This window comes from Tetrao urogallus (assembly GCF_951394365.1).
Source record: "Tetrao urogallus genome assembly, chromosome: 6".
NCBI classification, from domain to species: domain Eukaryota; kingdom Metazoa; phylum Chordata; class Aves; order Galliformes; family Phasianidae; genus Tetrao; species Tetrao urogallus.
This window is the reverse complement of record NC_136819.1, coordinates 24355854-24375252: the sequence shown is the minus strand read 5'-3', so window position 1 is coordinate 24375252 and position 19399 is coordinate 24355854. Positions and strand designations below refer to the sequence as shown.

The window sequence follows — 19399 nt, the reverse complement described above, 5'->3', positions numbered from 1 at the left end:
AATGCATTCCTGAATGCAGCCTACATCAGTACTGTTGAATTCATACTTTCAAAACAAATGAGAGTGGAATTTTTATAGCCAGGCTGCCTGCCCCTTAGGGCTTATGACTTGCCTGCAAGAAGGGCTTGCCTACAAATAAAGCACCCTGCTCATGCCACATTCCCACATCTGAGATTGCTACTTAATACTATATTCCTAGGGACTAGTTGCAAGACTAGAATTATATATATATTTATATTTATATAGAATTATATTTATATATATATTCATATATAGAATTAGACTATATGCAGTAAATTACTGTTTCATGAGTTGTTCATGGTTCTCTTTTGAATTTATGAATGTTAAAAATCTGAACCTAGGAAGCCTGATAGTAGAGCCCCACATTAGGCCATGAAAAGAAAATCTGAAATAGTGCTCAAGTTACCATCAAAGCTGTCAGCACTGCATATTTAAACTAGGGATCCATTCAAGTTTGCACTGGGGATTTTTACTTAAGTTCCTCCTTGAAAGTCAGACCCAGAGAGAATTAGCATTCGTACAGTTTGATGTTTAGGTTAAGATATTAGAATTGCCTTCTCCCCTCTTCCATGAACACACACAATCTATATTCCAGGTTTGTACAGAGAACATAAATCCAGCAGGATATGAGGTTGAACTAGAACACATGCATTTGTACATACATACATGCCATGCAGAACATTACTGTCTCTGAGGTTGGGTTCCTCTAGCTCTCCTTAGCTCTTTGTGATCAGCAGTTCAGTTCATGATGGGATCATACTTTTAAAAACTTTGGAGGGAAGATCATGGAGTTTCCATCCTGAATGAGACCCAAAGTACTTAGGCACCCAGAGCCATGTTTGATGAGTTTTGCCTGTTGCAGCTTGTTAAAAACAGCACCAGTTTTTGGCAGACTAGTTCCTTCCGGCTATAGCACAGGTGCAGCCCTCAGGTACTGCATTCAAATTACCTGCCATGCTGAAAAGGGAGAATATACTGTATTCTACTATATCAGCATTTCTCCATGCAGAAACACTGTAAGAAAAAAGCATTTTATTAGTAACATAAGGAGATAGTACAGAACAGGTACTGTCCCAGGCTTATGCTACAGACACCCAAGTGTCTCCTCCTTGCTTGATTTCCTCAATAGTTTGCATAGCCAGATCAGCTCATGAGAGCTACAAGTATTTGTTGTCGGCTTTATATGCAGTTTCCTACCACAGTGCAGCCAGGCTCTAGACCTTTATGCCCACAACACATCAGATATTATTCTGAGGGTGAAAACTATCCAGTGCTTAAAAAGTAAAATATTACAGATCTTTAAAAAAGGAAAAAGAGAAATCTCCATAATTCAGGATTTTCTTAGCTGCCTTCCTGGCACTGGGAAATCGAACTGGCATTCTCTGTGTGCTTTTCTTCACAAAGATATAGTTGCTGCAAGAAAATTTATTACATTTTATCCCCTTCCAGCTTGGCGGTGGCATTTAACTCTTAATATACCAAGTAAAAGTAAACTGTTATCTGTCCAGAGTAGTGATTTTTTTCTCTTCTTCCGACTTATAAGAGATAGGAGATGCTGCTCTGAAGTCAAGATACTTCGCACCTAATACGATATTCTCCAAAGTTATTGGTTCTATTTCTATTCAGAGAGCTTTCCGTTATGTTTTCAGGCCTCATTTTGAGGAAAGCAAAACAAAACAAAACAAAACAAAAAACAAACACAGTAATATCCCAATGGAAGATTTCAATACCTGACTCAGGCCATGGCTTACTTACAAAGTGGCAGCAATAGGAACTTCCTTCCTTTCCTTCTCTCTCACTGTCTGTTCCTGCCATTAAGTTTCTTCAGCCAACTCTGTTCCCTGCTGTTTCTGGTTATGAAAGTAATGCAGTTATTTGAGTTGAAATGCTGCACAGGAATGTTAACATGCATCTTCAATGTGAAGTGGTCATTTCCAGGCTAACCACTGTGCCTGTACCTACTGTATAAACAGGCTAGGCTTCAAAGCATAAACAAATGTCTGAAGGTTTTTCTGTATGAATACTGGAATGCAGATTAGGGTTACATGGAATTGTCAGAACACAGGCTCTGGAATACAAGTTGCTCCATAGCCGTATTCCGAATTTTTCATGGGTGGTTTCTACTGCTATGGGTAACTGAGAATCTACTTACATAGTTTGTTTTTCTACTGCATCTCGCCATGCAATACCAGCAATGGAATTACTATAACAAAAGCTTAGAGCCTCAGAAGCAGTGGCTAGTTGCTCTCATACTTTCATCCTGCATTTTCTAGTCCCTGTCTGTATAGTGTTACCTATGAAATGTATAGCTCAACTTGAATCCGGCCAACTCCCAAACTGTGTCACTGTGAAATTCAACCAGCACAAAATTTGCAGTGGAAGTGAAGTCTGCAACCTTCTTTGTCCCACAGTAAGGGCCAGCTGCTGGTGATGTAGGTTGGCTTCCATCGTGTATGAGCAAATAGTCATAGATGCATCTGTCATTATCTTCCAGCTCAAAGAATAACATTTTAAGAGATACCTGAAGGAAACACAAGAAAAGTACAGTTTCTGAATTATATCCTGTTCTCTTAGCTTTTGTATTTAACGAATGCTAATTGTTTAAATCCTTTATGTACAGGCCCTGTTTTCATTCTGTATTCGTCCTACATCCTGGCCTTATATTGTAATATTTGTTTGCTTAGTTCATGAGCATTAAGTCTGAAAGGAGAAGCAAGAGATAAGATCAATTTTGTACACTTTAAATTTCTTTCTCAAGAAACACAAAAACAACACCTGTGCAATATTTCAGTTTTCTAGTGGGAACTCTTACCTAGGGATTATTATGAGCAAAGCCTGCAAAGTACAAGCCGAACTCATAAGTTTCACATGCAGGTGTTAAGATTTTCTCTTGATGATCACCTCAAATACCAAGAGCCAGCATAAGGTCTTAAACTGAATTTACGTGTTCAGATTTTCACTCTGCCATTACAGCTGTTAAGCTACAAAACAAAACAAATTGATTCCATTAGGGAACATCGCTGCAAACAGTGAAAGAATCAGTTCTTTACCTTATATCCTACTGGAGAGCTGATGACCCAGAAGCATGCCCGGTTTTTGGGGTATTTATTGGGGTAGTTTGGAGAGGTGATGATTCCACTGGAGTCTGTGAAAGTACCTCCACAATTCACTGAGTAGTAGAAAAAAAAAAAAAAAGAATGGTATATTAACAAGTATTTTGACAGTAGAAAGAAGCTTGCTTGTACTCTTCTGTATTCTTTCTTCAAGCCAGGAAAGGATGTGCTATGAAGAAAATATATCAGCAATAGATTTTCACTGCTTAGCATTTTTATCAGCTGCTGTACTGAAGGCACTGAAAACTTGGCTGCTAAAAAAACCTTTGGAGGACGGAACAGATGAATCTAAAGCTACATTTGCCATATGTGTTACCATGTTAACATAGCATTCTAAAGGAACTACCTTACAGCTCTTTCAGAGAAGAATTAGGTTAAGTATTTGAGACTGCATTACTGAGCTAGATCTAATGTCATCTAGAAATTACTCCATCAAGCCTAATGCAGAAAAACAAGGATACATTTTTAAGATGTCTTCAACTTACATTTTTTAAGGATTGCAGCTTAAGCTGAAATAAGACAATAGCCACTTATTTGTTCGCTGCCTTCTAACTGAAAGCATGTTGCAGCACAACAGAATTGTCTCCAGCAGTGCACAATGCATTTTGTATGCTTATAAAACAGACACCCCCGAAGTGAATACAGTAAGCACTGAGTTTCATGCAGCATAGCAGAACTATTTAATTCAGAAAGTGTAAGCTACCCAAGGTTATTCTCTCCTGTTGCATAAAATGCACTAAAACCTTTAATAACATATGAACCAAATCTTTGCTTTGCTTCTCTCTGGCATGATTTCTCTTGGTATTTTGCAGTCTTTTCTTTTTTGCTTGCACTTTTCACGTTAGTCACAGTCATTGCATTGTTCTTGTTTACATAAATTTTGCTAAAGATGTGAAGATGCCCAGCAGAGGCTCTGAGAAGAATGTTACTCAGTTACTCAGAATTACTAGTGTGAGACCCATGCAGCCTCCTGTTTTGCCCACTGCTAACCTTCAGCGTCATCATTGCTCATCCTACTGTGTTAGTAATACCTATGGAGGTGCAAAGACTAACAGATAAACCTGCCCTGGATTATGCGTTCAAAAATGTTCAGTTCTCCCATACAAATACAACTAATACTGTACTCCGAGCTCTTTTAAGGAGTGTTCATACCCCTGTTGTAGGAGGCTCTGAATCCTGTGGCTGTAACAGTCTCGTCACTTGCAAACTCTACCAGCATTGTTGATCCTGAAGCAACGATGGAAGGCAGCGGCCCCTGCCCACAGTATTTGTCCAGCAAGACAGGAGAGTTCTTGCTGTTTCCACTGTAAACTTTTACATAGTCAGATGAACAGTCTGAGGAAGTTTGGAGATCAAAAGCCTCAAACTGCAGGAAAATCTTGAGAAACAAAAAACACATTGGATTTACTGCTATACACGGGGAAAGATTCAAATTACCTCACTGTTACGAAGCAAACTAGGAACTTCCATTCGTTTTATTATCCATGTGTCACTGCAATTTTATTGCCTGTATAATAGGAGCATAGAATTTCACCTGCCATCACTGCTACTGTGCCCAATAACTGATATTTGGTTAATTATTGCTTATCCTCAAAAAAACACACAATCTTAACTGGATAAAGAAGTTATATAGTAACATTTTATGGTATTATCAGAAGTGTTATGAAAATTGTTGAGACTTTCTTCTCATTCACTATATAACAGAATAAGTGTCATCATGATAAAACAACGTGGTGTAGCCCTGCTGTTCTGGTTCAAATATTAAAAATTACCTTATTCCGACGGATGCGGATCAACCACAGGCAGTTGCTGTTGTTTGGGTATGGGGATGGGTAATTGACAGAGGAGAACGAGCCTTTGGTTTTTGGCAATACAGAGCTACAGTAATCTGAAGGGAAGAACCAAACAGTGCTGAAGAGAATAAAATCACACTAATCTTCCAGAAATTCCAGACAATTCTCTCCAACCATTATGATCAGTCAAGCTTGTAAAAAAATTATGCCTACAATTGTGTTGATGTTCCTGGTGTAAAAAATATTCAAAACAATCAGCAAACTCAATTACTTATAAAGCTACTTTGCTGCTTCATCTACTAATTTTATTATTTTTAAACAGTAGGGCTCCACCCACTTATTTCAGTTTTCTGGAAAAGGTCTAGATCTTTCATTAACTTGCTTAACCTTGATCAATAGCAGTTTCATTGATAGTAGTACATAAATTCCCGTGAGCAAATGTATGTGCATTCTTAGGTGTATGCAAAATAAAGCTTAGAACAGATTCTATCTAAACAAAGAAAGAGATAGGCACTGGGGAAAAACTAACACAGCACTGAAGTCAGGTTATAAAATTAGTGATTGGCATTCAATGCTTGATCTCATGTATATTACATCTTTCTCTCATTCCCTGCTTTCACCAAGAGAACTGGACTTTTTGTCCTTTTTTATTTCTGCCAGGGTTTATGTGTTTTTGGTGTTTTGTTTTTCTTAAACCTTGTCCTGCTTCCCAAATGTACAGATCTAATTAGGTAATTACATAATAATGCTATTGGAGTGTGATTCACTCCCAGCTTCACTATCAAGAACACTTTTAAGTACTTTTTGTAGTTATCTTTGGGATTATGACAGATGCAATTAAACTGAAAACATGTCTTATTTGCAGTTCAACTGCACAGTCATTGCTGAGAGGTGTTCCTCTGTATACCTACATCCTCAAGTGAAGAAATGCACGTGGCCGGAGCAAGTCTGGGATTTTACTTGCATTCTTTTGAGTCTCTCAGCTGGAGAGTTCCTGCTTTGGAGAAATGTTCAGTATTTCTAGACATTCAGATACCACAGCAATGAGTAAGAAGTCGATGTGGGCAAGGAGGTAGATAACTGAACAAAAAGCCAAGGGAATTCCTCTCACAGATGTTCTATTAAGCCTAAGTGATACCCATACAGCCCCACAGTCATTTTTTAACTGAAAGAAATCAGAAACCCACTGGTGCTATTGCAGAATAAACTAAACTTGAATCATGGCTCTGGATTGTTCATATGCTTTCCAACCTTCAGAACTTTCCTAAAATAAGGAATTCACAAAAGTACTACCGTGGTTTCTAGTGGATTTTGCTTATGTCAAAAGGCAGGGAATAGGTCAGCATAACTCAATGATAGCATATTACTGAAAGCAAAGTGTCCTTCCCAAGAAGACTGCAGCTTGGCACAGGGACAGTTCTGTTCCACATACGTAGCAGCCCTCTTGTAGGGCTGGGGAGAGATGGGCAGTGGGCTGAGTTCCTCTGGGGATGTCTGACAGTGGTTACAATAAGTATTGAGCTGGCTATCTTACTGCACTTACTGCACTTGTAGAGCTTGTTGATTTTAGCTACATCCAAGTTACTCAGCCCTTCTCTCTGCCCAATGGGCACCAAAGGGTTAGGAACCGGTACAATAGTTGGTTTCCCAGGAGTGCTGGAGAAATCATACCTGTAGAAATAAGGAAGTCATATTTCTAAATCATTTCTATTAAATATGAACTTGATCATACTCGTGTGCCTCACAATTTTTATTGCACTGTATTGTTTAGAAGTTGTTTCTTGCTAACAGAAGTAAAGGAGGTGGTACATGATACAAACTTGTATGTTATGAACCAAAACACAACTATGATAGTCCTGGATAAATACTTTTCATGAGACAGCATACATCTTAATGATGGAAAAAAATCCATCTTTCTTCTCTCTGCACCCAAATAGTGTTGTCTAAAATTAACGTAGTACTAACTGGTATCTGCCCAGCATGGACTTCCAAACTGTTTTATTTCAGTGTCCCAGTCTTTGAAACATAGCCATGTCAAAGGCCTCTCGTAAGAGAGGTGACTGTAGTGACAGAAAACATTATCCTGTGCTTTTTTCTTCTATCGATATCAATTTTGTTTTCCAAGAATACTGCTGACAAAGCACACTTACTCTTCTTACATCCATTAACTCAATTGTAAGTGAACAGCAAAAAAAAAAAAAAAAAAAAAAAAAAAATCATTCCCTGCACAGAACAATTTCTTCTCCCTAGATCTGAGTGGATCCTATGAAAGCACGCATTGGAAAACTCACGCGCCATAGTGCATCACAGAAGAGTAGTCATAGGGAAGGCCCAGATTTTTGGAGTTCACTTTTCCAAAGTTCCCTTGTTCTCCTGCAAGGCAGAAGAACAACCGTTCATTTAGAGCAGTATTACTGCTATCAGACACCACCCGCTGTTGACACTGTCATAATCCTAATAAAAGTAAATTACTATACAGATCGTGAAGTCACACTTGGATCTTCCAAAACAACCGAAACTTTCTGATGTCCATGGGAGCTTTTTTCCACTGAATTTAGCAGGTTTCAGAATATAAACTGAGGAAAACAAGAAAAAAATTCAGTGTAATCCATGAATCTAATTCCATTCTTCAAGGAGATGTATTCATCTCTCCACCTTCATTTACGAATATATTTTAGTAGGTTATATTGGACATTAGAAGCATCCAGCTTATGTCCCAAGAGCTGTGTCCATACCTTAACAGAGAATGCTGTCTGGTTACCTAGATCAAGTCAGACGTATGTATGACCGACCCACCAAGCTGTCTTGCTGAGCCTTTCCACTGTGCAAAGTAATACAGGGATATAAGACCTCAAGAGAAAGGTACTAGGTTTACCTATTACTCATACTTAAGTTATCAACCATATTCTGGCTTTGCCTCTGATCAAATCCATCAGGAATGGCTACAGCCAAATATTATAGCTTACTTTAAGTATGGGCACTCAGTAAAATCTGTTAGAAATAATCTGACCAAATACAGCTACTGGTAATGCTTCCCTCAAGGTAGCTGCTGTGTACCTCCCCATTTTATCTGTTTAGCCTTAGAAAACTCCTGTTAGAAAGTATCATATTGATAAAGGAGTGGGGCCCACAGACAGACTAGGATTCACATCCCCTAGCATTCGTTCTCTGAGGCACAGCTGGAGGGAGTTTGATCCCGTTCTAATATGGATGCACCTATTTCTCTCTATTGCCTGGAGAGCCTGTGAATTGCATCCTGGTCCTCTTGTCCGTAAGATGTGAGCAGGGTCAGAGCAGAGCAATGCTGACTCTGAATGCAGTCAGCATTGCCTCGAGGCTAATTTCCTGACCACTGAGCACTCCTTCTTAGTTCGACATCTGTACCTCTGTTATTGTAACTAAGGGTTTGTAAACAACAAGCCATCTGGACAAGAATTCAACACTGGGAACTCATCAGAAGATCATCCTGACTATCTGACTCTTGAGTTCATGCAATTTGGCTGGCAATCTTGCAATCAGAGTCAGCCTCTTCCCGTAATAGCCATCTGTGTTGGTCCCAGAGAGGGCTAAGAAATACAAAGAGAAAGTCCTGAACTATACAGAGTTTGAGGATAAACATTATTTTGGAACTTTTTGTAGCTCAAGAACTCAAAGCTCAAACTGGTTCTCATTAGCATTGGCGTTCCCTGCTCAATTACATTTTTATCTCAGTTCCTCTTATCTGCTATACTGACTTAAGAAAGTATTATCAGTAACTTCACAGCTTCTTTTGAGATGATGACCAGAGAAGAGCACATTTCAAATGCGGTGAAACGTTTAAGCATGTGGCTACTGTTTGGCATGTAGATACTTAGCTGAACTCCTTCATTAAAGAAAGGGGTAGCAGTAGCCTGGCTGGACAAAGGGCCAACAAACTATGCTCCCTGTAATGTGCTGGGGAGCTAAGGGTCGCACATACAGGAGAGCTAAGACCTGCACAGGCATGGGGAGACTTAACCCATTGTATCCACTAAAAAACAAAAACAAAAACAAAAACCAACAACAAATATCTGCCAGAATCTAAGTACAGTGACTCAGAAGGCTGAAAAGGACGCTCCGAGTATAGTTTTGTTCCCAAGAAGTTTGGGAAAAGCAAGCAGAGTTTCAAGTAGCTAAGTGGACAGTAAATGATCAGGCTGTATACTGTCAAAACAAAGGATCTGGATAGCTTCCAGTGTAAATTGAGGGGGTAAAAACAAACCCCAAACATCCATAGTTACGAAGTCCTGGCAAGGGAAAAGCAGATTATGTGCAAGAACTGGGAGCCTACGGAATGTCTTGAGGTCTATTTCTGTACCACTAAAGTCAGGAGGATCTCTACCATCAGCCCTGTTAGCCACATAGTTTTGTTGGTTTTTATAAACAGATGATGTGCACTAACAGCCTTCATAAACACAGATAGCTTTTCAGTTCATTTCCCCTGCACGTCCTTGCCTTTTCCCCCCTTTCCCTTGTGTTGCATAGTCTAGTCTTCCTTCCATTTTCCCTCATCAGCTCAGTCTATAGACAAGGAGCTCAGAAATATCCTTTAAGAAATCCTGTTAATGAAACATCATGATCTAATTGGCTGATATATTCCACTGTTTTACCATCCTTGTTTCCAGAAGTGGTTTCCTAATGTGACCTCAATTCAAGTGATTGTAACTGGTTGCTGCTTGTGCTGCCCACGATAGAAAGCAGATGCTTCTTTTTGCAGCATTTCACGATCCTTATGATCTTGATATTGTGGGTAGAAGACAAGTCTGGGCTCAGCATGGCAGTCTCAACAAGAATGTAGAACTACTTTTAGGTTGCATTTGCCACAGAGTAACAAACTCACATGGAACAAGAAATCTTACCACAGTGCGCACATCTCCACAGCTATTCAGCCAGGTGTTGCTGCTGCTGCTGATGTGCGCAGCTGTTCTCAGAAGAAACATTCAGCTATATCTCAAAGCATTTGTTTTCTTTGAACACCGAGTGGGCTTACCTGCTGTAATGTGTTCCCACATAATTTTGACAAACTTGTCCCGATCGCTCCGTGCCTGTTCGTGGATGAAACCCAGCGCGTGGTTCATTTCGTGCTGAATCGCTCCTTTATCCATACAGCCATTTTTCACCAGGCCTACTGCTTGACGTCCTCCAATTTTTCCAAAGTAAGACCAGCAGCTAAGAAAAGCCAATTTTAACAAAAATGGTTACGTTCAGCAAATACAAAGAAATGTATATACTGAACATGCCACCATGGGCCTCCAGATACGCAGCCCCAAAGAGAACACACACAGTCGCTGGTGTGAGATATCCTGACTACTTGAAAGCTGCCAAAGAAATTGCAAAGGGAGAAATTGCTCTTGTAAAACAGGTGTGGCAAACTTAGGTGAAGCAGTTCAAGTAGGTAAGCAAAAAACTTGAAAGAATTTTTGCAACAACTAAGAAAAAAAATAATTTTGGATTATAACCCAATATCTTTAATGAAGTCCACTCATCTTTTCCTGTAGCCTGTTGAATGGTATAACTACCAGTATATCTAAAGAAAAATGAAAAATTGCACCTGCTTTCTACATCTTAACTCCTAAGATAAAAAGGGAAATTACTTAAAATCTGACCAAAATAGAAAAGAAACTGAAAGACATTTTGTATACTTCCAGACACAGGAGACAGGGAGCTTACCTCTGCCCGCGTTCAACATACACATAGTCTGTTTCTGTAGTGTGATTGACAAACTTGACACAGGTCAATGTGGAGACCTCTTGAAGAGCATCAGCAATCCAAGACCTCTCTGCCAATGCTAGGATGAGAAAGGGGCCAGAAGTCTTGGTTAGCTATTTAAAAATAAGGTTCACCGATAGGATGCATTCCTCTAGATCTCTACAACACTCTTTACCTTTTTATCCTACAAATGTAATGAAGAAAGGCACAGAGCCTTCAGAGATCAAGTTGATCAGATTTTGAAGGAATATGTAATAATTATAACTAGCCCATACGCATTCTGCAGGAGAAGGCTGATGAAAAGCAAAAGACTGGCAGAACATTAAAAAATTAAACAGTTTAAGATGCAAATAATTGGATTTGAAACATCCCAAATGAACCATCTGACCCTAATTAAGTATGGAAAAAGCAGCTTGTTTATCAGAGGTAATGAATGTCTGCCACACACCCCTTGAAACCATTTGAGACAGCCAGTGTTAGGAAGCTCAGACACTCAGTGTTTCTGTTCAAGTACCAAATACAGATTGTTTATCTGCTTTTGAACATTTTAGCCTATTTTGGCTTCCTCAATTATGAGTCATCTGCAGTTACCTTTCATATCAATTTCCTCATCTTTAAAGTTTGGAGAGAGCAAGGCAGAAAGAATAACCCTTACCTAACCCACAAGACTTAGGTATGTTCTAGAAACACATGAGCAGAGTAGCAATTAAGACTGGGCTCTCCTCAGCAAAACCAGTAACACAAACCAGTAGCACAAAGGTTTCCTTTTCTCGGGAGTAGGAATTGGGTCCAGCCTGACATCAGGGAGGCCTTCACAGGGGAGAGGTGGAGGACCCACAAAGCCCATAAGAAGCCTTCTGGAACAAAATTTTCCAGATGAAGGCATTGGCCCTGCAGCCTTTTCCACTAGACAGATCGTTTATGACATATTTGAAAGAAAGTCAGTGTTAAAATAATTGCTTCTGGTGGTAACTGTGACAAATACTTTCCTAACGTGGACAAATTACATATCTTTTTCTTCTGTACTTGCTGAATATCAAAGTGCATAGTAGCTAGCAGAAATGGACTATTATTTGCAATTAAAATTAACTGGGTTATTTTTTATATAACAAGCACTGCTTGAGTAACCACATTTTAGTGCTTATGCCTAGAATGTTTGGAGTCTTAGCCAAAGTGCTGTAGGGCCAAGAGATTAGCAGAAGAGACATGTTGATAAGTTCTCATTCGGACTCAGAGTCCATCTGATGCATGGCACAATGCCATAAAATATTAGAACAGGGACTAAAGGTTCAATGCTAGCTTTACAGAGTCCATTTGTATACACTTACAGAAATCAGAGGAGATGTTAACTGGAACTTTGACTAGTCCATCCTGTGACTTGGGCCATAAACAGCTCTCACAGTTAATTGCACTGCGTTGTCCTCTTCTCAGGAGAATGTCTCCTTCATGCACAGCTATTTTACTGTCTGGCAGATGAAGGAAATGAACATTCAAGGCACTGAGACATCAAAGAGAAGTGCAAAAAGAAGATGAGAGGCATACACTAACCAAAATTTTGTACCATCCGAAATTTTTTCCACTGAAGTTTATTTCCCAAAAAGGTGACAAAAGATAAGGGAATTCAGTTTAAGTGAGTCTAGTATACATAGACTGGTCAGGCTTACCTTTCCTTGCTATATACTTATCACAAACTGTAGCTACTGGTTATTATGTCAAAAATGTACAATAGTTTTGGATACAACAGAGAGGGAAGTGACTTCCATCACACAGGGAAGAAATCAAAGTCAAACGTATACTCATTTTTGAGGGCACATGTGGAAAAGAACATTCAAAATAACAATTACTCTGTAGTTCTTCTAAATTTCTTTATTGTGACAGCATAAATAATCACAGAATCACAGAATCACAGAATCACCAAGGTTGGAAAAGACCTAAGAGATCACCCAGTCCAACCGTCCACCCACCCCCAATAGCTCCCACTAAACCATGTCCCTCAGCACAACATCCAGCCTTTCCTTGAACACCCCCAGGCTCGGTGACTCCACCACCTCCCTGGGCAGTCCATTCCAGTGCCTGACCACCCTTTCTGAAAAGTAATACTTCCTCATGTCCAGCCTGAATCTCCCCTGCCGTAGCTTGAAGCCATTCCCTCTGGTCCTATCACTAATGACACGAGAGAAGAGGCCGACCCCAGCTCACTACAACCTCCCTTCAGGAAGTTATAGAGAGCAATGAGGTCTCCCCTGAGCCTCCTCTTCTCAAAGAGAAAAATCAAATTATAATCAAACTGAACGTGACTTTAAAACACATCTGAGTTTTGTGAATTATTTTCTACAGATATAGTAAACATTTTCAAGAAGAAAAATGTAAGAGACATAGAGAATGAAGTATAGAGAAGGAACCCCCCAAGAATTGCAGTAATTTATAGAATAGTTGCAATCAAACTCACCTAAGTCATTGTTTCTTGTAGCTATCTGAAAAAAAAAAAGTACATTTTTTACATACACTTATCTCAACAGCAGAAAAATTACATTGTGTAGAATCACAGCATTTTATAAATAATTTTAACATAGAGCAACAGAGCAGCACAGCAAAGGCAATATGAAGTCTCAGCATCAAGGAGCAGCAACACACCTGGACAGGTTTACTTAGAACAAAGCTATAGAGAAATGCAAATTGAGTTGGCAGAAGAAGGCACTTCATCTTCAAGTTTCTGAGATGATCTCTGCTCTGCAGCTCAGTTCTCAAGGCCGTGACTAGCTTACTTGGGACAAGCTTTATGGGAAATCTGCCTTTAACAAGTGCAACAGACTTAGATAACGAGTAGTAGTTTCACAAAACAAACAAGCTGCAGGACCTCAAGAGAATTGTCAGACTCTTACTTCTTATTTATCTTCAGAGAAAACAGAGGAAGTGGAGCAATAGGAAAGAAAATCCAGCAACCTTGAAGTGACTCATCTTTAAGAACCCATGAACTGCTGCAAATTCCCTCACTGCTGACCTAGGGACAGGATATCTGGTAGTAGTCTGTTTACAGCAAAACTCAATGTCAAGGAACTCTTTGATCCATCTGTACTGACTACCTGTCCTAGAAACAGCTTTGCACACTGCCAGGAGCCACCCTGTTCTGCAGAGCCCAGCTCTCAGCCAGAGCAATGGAAATGTGCTGGAGACAGAAGTTGATTGCTGTGTCATTGTTCTCCCCCCTCTCCCCATTGCCCTATTATGCAATATCACATCATCACTGGTGGTGACTGTGTCTTTTATAAAACCATGAGCTCCCTGAGTTTTGGCTTCCTGTCTCTGGGATGCCCTTCCTCATTTGATGTCCATGAGTAGAAACACGCCTGAAGAGATGCACAGCACTGAATCCTAGAAAACCTACACTGTTAGAGCAAGCTGTGCAATGGAGATGTTTGCACTGAGGCCATATGACAACAGTTACAGGCCTGCTCTAAGTTTCAGCCTCTGTGCAAATATCCAATGCTAGAGAAAAGCCTAAGGATTTGCTGCATTAGATCTTCAGGAAGCAAACAAGAAAAATGTATGAATTTTGTTTCTGCAGAGAATTTCAAGAAATCTACAGGGTTCACAGCAGGAATTGGTGGAGAGAACCTTCTAAGTATTTCACTATGAAGGTTTTAACTGCTATTAAAGTTTTGCTCGGAATGTTTTCATTTTACCACGCTGATTTTTAATTCCTAAACTTTCTAACGTATTGTACACTTCTGTGACACCCAGAATTCATTTAGTTAGTTTTCTTGTAGATTATACTCCCATAGCATGTATAAAGGACTCTTTTTGCCCTTGGCTGACAATAGGATGAAATTCAGAAGTCCTCGTTAGTTAGTTATGCTGCTAACCACAAGCCCTCCTGTACAGTTCTGAGCAACCTCAATGTCTACTGAGGAATCAGGTACAGAAGAGGCAAGGGGAATCACAGGAGCACACTGCTACACATCACAAAATGATCAAGGAGAGAGCAAAAGACAATAAAAGCATTTAGACAATAAAAGCATGAGGAAAAAAAAACCCAAACAGATCACTGTGCAGAGCCTGGAGCTGGGTCACTCTGGGTGACAGTCTGGAGGGCTAGAAAAGAGCTTTGAAGTTCTGCCATGCAGTTTTGCATATCCATTCCAGGCAAGGCTGTAATACCTTATTGGCTCCAGTTGCAGAGTACAGATGGGAGCAATTCCTGAGTCAGGAGACTTACTGCTGTTTAATTCATTTTCCTGACTGTCAGAAAGAACGGGGTATTTTTCAAATTTTATATCACCTGCTAACTTCACACACTGTCAGCAGTTATTCTGTAGATGCAAAAAACTTTCAGTACTGCTTGCTTACATTATCTAACTTCATGCTTGCTTTGATATCCTAGCAGATTTTTCAGGACTTGAACTCATTATCTCTCCAAACAATTTGAATACATGCCTGTAATTTGTGCTCTTTCTCCTGTGTGCCCTTCCTCTTGTACCATCTTTTGACTTTTGTCCTTAGCCATACTGTGCTTGAGCTATCAGCTATTTTATCATTGCTGGTTTTAATAATATATGTTTATCACATTCTTAGTGATGCTTATTTAATCTCAATTTCATTCCACAGCAAAGAGTGAGCAACAAACCAGGTGGAACAGACTGGTCTCTATCTTCCCTGCTCCTGAAAATCTGATCAGAAAACCAATCTGATCTAAAACCACAAACATCATCCTGACACTTTATTTTATTCAGAAGTTGTTCTGATACATAACAGAAGTACTGATGTAATGCTGCTCTCTAGTGGTTTGCCATTTAAGTAAGTGGGACACTTTTCAGGAAAAGACCAGGAGGAACTTCTCATCACAGCTCAATCTGTTCACTGCTTTTTCTCCTGCTTACACAGCATAAAGCAGTAGCTGCTTCCTGCAGAAAACACTTGGAAGCACGAGTGCCTTACCTGTCTCACAATGCGTATTGACAAGCAATCATCAGTTTTAGTCCTGATTACCTGAAAACTTTGCTCTAGGATCTGCAGCTTTTCACTTTACCACTCACCCTCTCCAGATTCACACACCAATTCAATCATCAGGTTTCTGAGATGCTCTGGCAGTCCACTAGGAAAGCAAACCATTTACTTACACCGCTTCCTCTATTTATTTTTAAATTATTTTTAAATCTTTCACTTCTTTAAATAAACCCTTCTGGAAGCAATTGGACAGTTTATACGATAGATTTCAAGTTCTTTTCTGACTGCAGCTGAACTCCACCTTCACGTTGTGAGCTCCACATTTCAACTTATTTGTATGGTTCCCTCACAGATCTTGAAGGCAAATCAGAACAAGAGAGAAAAGCAGAAGGGATGGCCCACAGGCTGAGGGCCAATGGTGGAGGCCCCAGGTGAGGCTGCTTGAAAACCATTAAAGTCCATTGGAATCATCTGGCTCTGATAGTTATGTGTTGCAACAGTCTTTCATGTTCTGTGCAGCCCTAGTGTGGTCTGCCCAAGGAATGCAGCTGCAGGCTGGATAACCATCTCCTTGGGGTCACCTGCTGGATCATCATCCAATTCTTCAGTGGCCTCTCAGACAATTGTATTTTAGAATGGCTGTGAAAGCCATGTTGACTCAGCCTTGACATGGCATTTATCCCCGAGTCTACTGCTTCTATTTTTACTATATATTCCTTCTAACCATGGGTACAAAAGAAGCACAATCACTCATCCTGGATCCTTTCAGTGTTCGATTGCACTTTCCCACAGCTCAGGCACAGCAGTGATTTAAGCAGCAGTTACCCTTGTTTGGCAGCTGAGAGGTTTCATACGTGAGCTGCTTTGGAACTCCTGCATGAGCATCATCTGCTCCTGGCAAGTCATTACTCTTCATTGCACTGATTTGTGCTAAAACCCTTTCTTCCAAGTACAAATATTTTTTTTATGAGGCATTCTTCCTGAATCTGAGATTTCTTCACACTCAACCTCTGTAAGGAACAAGCTGGTCAGTAATTTTCCTGCCCTGCTCTGTAGTCAGTGCCAACCATAGGAATGCACAGCTTTTACGCAGTAACCTCATCGTCTCTGAGGGTCTGTTTTATATTTTGATTACCTATTGACATACTGCCATTAAAAAAATATATATATATATTGCAGTTATTACAATTTTATGTGTTTTGTTTGTTTTCGTTTGTCAGAATATATTTCAGCATTCAGATATGACTTCTACTCTTTTTATTTCTACTGTTTCCCATGTGTAAGTGTCCTTACTGCCTTTTACAGTGTATAGCATACACACATTTTATTTCTACCTCTGGTACATCATTTTCATGTAATTTCTAAGCTTTTCTCCCTTTAGCTGCTTGTTTTATCTAACTTCTTGGCTTTCTGTGAGTTTTTAACATCTCATGTTACTACTGTGCATTTTTCATCTCTTTCTGTGCAATGAGAAGCATAAAACAACTGAATCTCTGGAGAGGCTTTTGGAGAAAGAAACATGAACCCTTGATAAGAAATAAAACTAATTCCATATATTAGTGTAGCAGAAATGATAAGTCATGGCTTGAATCAGTGATTGAGCACCTGATGGGAAGGCAGGGCCAGCCCAGGGGAGCTCAGCTGCTTGCAGTGCCCTTGAGCGACTGGAAAGGTTGGAGCCAGGATCCACTCCTTCCCAGACCTCATTTAAAGGTTGGCAGGGGAGGCAAGGGGAGATTGCTGGAAATCCCTGTGTATCTGAGGTCTTCTGAAGGTAAGCTTTTTTTTGTTTGTTTGTTTGTTTTTCTTCCTATGCCTCTGGTGGGTGTATTTGAGCAAATACTTGCTGCTGCTTGGGGCCTTGCTGCTCTCTTGTCTTTGCTGCATTTTTAATTTTGTTACACATGAGAAACTGCTTTCAGGTGAAGCTTCTTAATAAGTGAGCATCAAGCAGTTGAGTAAAAGCAATCGTGTAAAGCAATCTAGTTGAAGCTTCAAAAATACAAGAGGGTGTTTGTAGGGAAGCTATACAGCTTGGAAGCATAGAATAATAGGCTAGAAATGACATGAGGTGTTTAAACAGATAATGTTCACTGTTTTCTTAGTGTGTCCTCTGCAAAGTATTTTGAAAATATATTGAAACTTTTTTGAAAAGTGGGAGGTCTAGCTACTTTTTGTGAGTGCAGAAATTCAGGTGCTGACTTGTGTAAAAGCTCCAGTGTTGCTCACTAGTGGAATACAAACTGCGTAGAAGCCAAGAGTTCTCTATTCCCCCACTATGGAGATTGCTACACTTTCATTGCAAGTAGTGTTTGGTAATGGAACAGAGCATCTGGTCTTCATATGTTCTCTTACATGGGCTTATGAGGCAGTTGGGTACTATTAACACTCTAGACAAGGAACCAAGCATATAATTAAAGTCAGGTGGTCAAAGCTGACTGCTAAAAAGAAGAACCTTCATCCAGATTTAGGATTTGAAACAGATGTTGCAGTTCTCAGAAGTGTTTATTACCTGTGGTTCCCAGAAAGCCTGAGCATTCAGTTCTGAAAACTTAATCTGGAAGGAGGTGACACGTAGAATGTTTTGTGTTTCTGTGGCTCATTTCTATGCATCACTGAAGAAGTACTTTGCATCAAATCCTGAGTGCTGTAGGTAGCAGTTACTGTGGTCCTGAACAGCATGTAGTTTATAGTGGAGAGGAGCTGGCCTTAAACTCAGAGAGGGAGTCTGTCACCTGTGGCAGCTAGCAACATCTGTGTTGATGATAAGCTGCAAAAGCCACTTGTAGATTGCATATTGCACAGAATAAGGGCATATCTGTTCCTGTTGATTGTTTGGTCCTAGTCATTCTGGAATACAAATGGTTGATTTGAAGTGTTCACCACCCCTCAGGACTAGATATCGTACTATATACTGAAATTTCTGCTACCCTGAAGTAATAGACAGCTTTAACACAGGCCTGTCTCTGTGGAAGATGTGTTTTAGAAAAAAAATAAAATTGCCTAATGATTGCACTTTTCCATCTATATTAATGTGTAGCATCAGCTGCTCTCAGTAGAAACTTGTTTTGAGCAGAAATTGTTGAATGTAGATAGTATTTAAAGCTACACAAAGTGTGCTTGTGTGAGAAGTGAAGTATCTCTGTCAGTTATTGTATCAACACAGTGACATTGACATTCCTCCTCTTGCTGTAGATTGCCAGGCAGTTAGTCTTTGCCAGCTTCAGGAGGCAGTTCAACAACACTGTCAGTTGCTATTCCAGGGTATGTTGGAACATTAATATTGGTCTGATCTAGAGCAGTAGATATTGTGTAGATTGACTGTCAGGCTGGAAAGAAGGCCATGGGAGAAGTGGTAAGAGGGCACTGTGGGTAAAGAGGTAAGTTAGACACTGGGGAATGTGTCTAAAGCTGGGCAGACAGACTTGAAATAGTGGTTCACAGCTCTAGGTAGATCTGTAGAGCTTCAGAGAGGTCCCTTGGTTCCCATCAGGAAATCAAACCACAGCTATCAAACATCTCATCTCTAGAACTACATTAATAAGGTATTGATCAAAGAGTTGGTATGCTGGCATGTACCTCTCATTAGGATAAATACTTCTGTAGCTCTTTCCTGTTGTGCCATTCAAGAAGCATACAGGTCAAAATGTTTTACTGTGGGATAGCCCCAGCAAGTCTAAGCATTTTTACTAATATCTTGAGAGAAGAATCCACTGAGAGCATCGCTAACACTAAACATATCCCAGGACACTGTCTCTTCTTTTGATAGCAGGTATGTTATGACATCAGCTACTTCTGCAA

The 19399-nt window shown here is 39.9% G+C and overlaps 1 protein-coding gene across 1 annotated transcript; it reads right to left on the bottom strand.

Annotated features, from left to right (window-relative positions):
* Window positions 1–2311: 2311 nt before the first annotated feature.
* Window positions 2312–13357, bottom strand: LOC306948100 (embryonic protein UVS.2-like; the record flags this gene model as incomplete). Its single annotated transcript, XM_079537579.1, has 11 exons — window positions 2312–2542; window positions 3072–3190; window positions 4287–4512; window positions 4907–5022; window positions 6471–6598; window positions 7219–7300; window positions 9936–10114; window positions 10616–10733; window positions 11983–12120; window positions 13104–13128; window positions 13289–13357. The coding sequence occupies 11 exons, from the start codon at window positions 13355–13357 to the stop codon at window positions 2312–2314; spliced, it is 1431 nt and encodes a 476-aa protein (XP_079393705.1).
* Between the last annotated feature and the right edge of the window lie 6042 nt (window positions 13358–19399).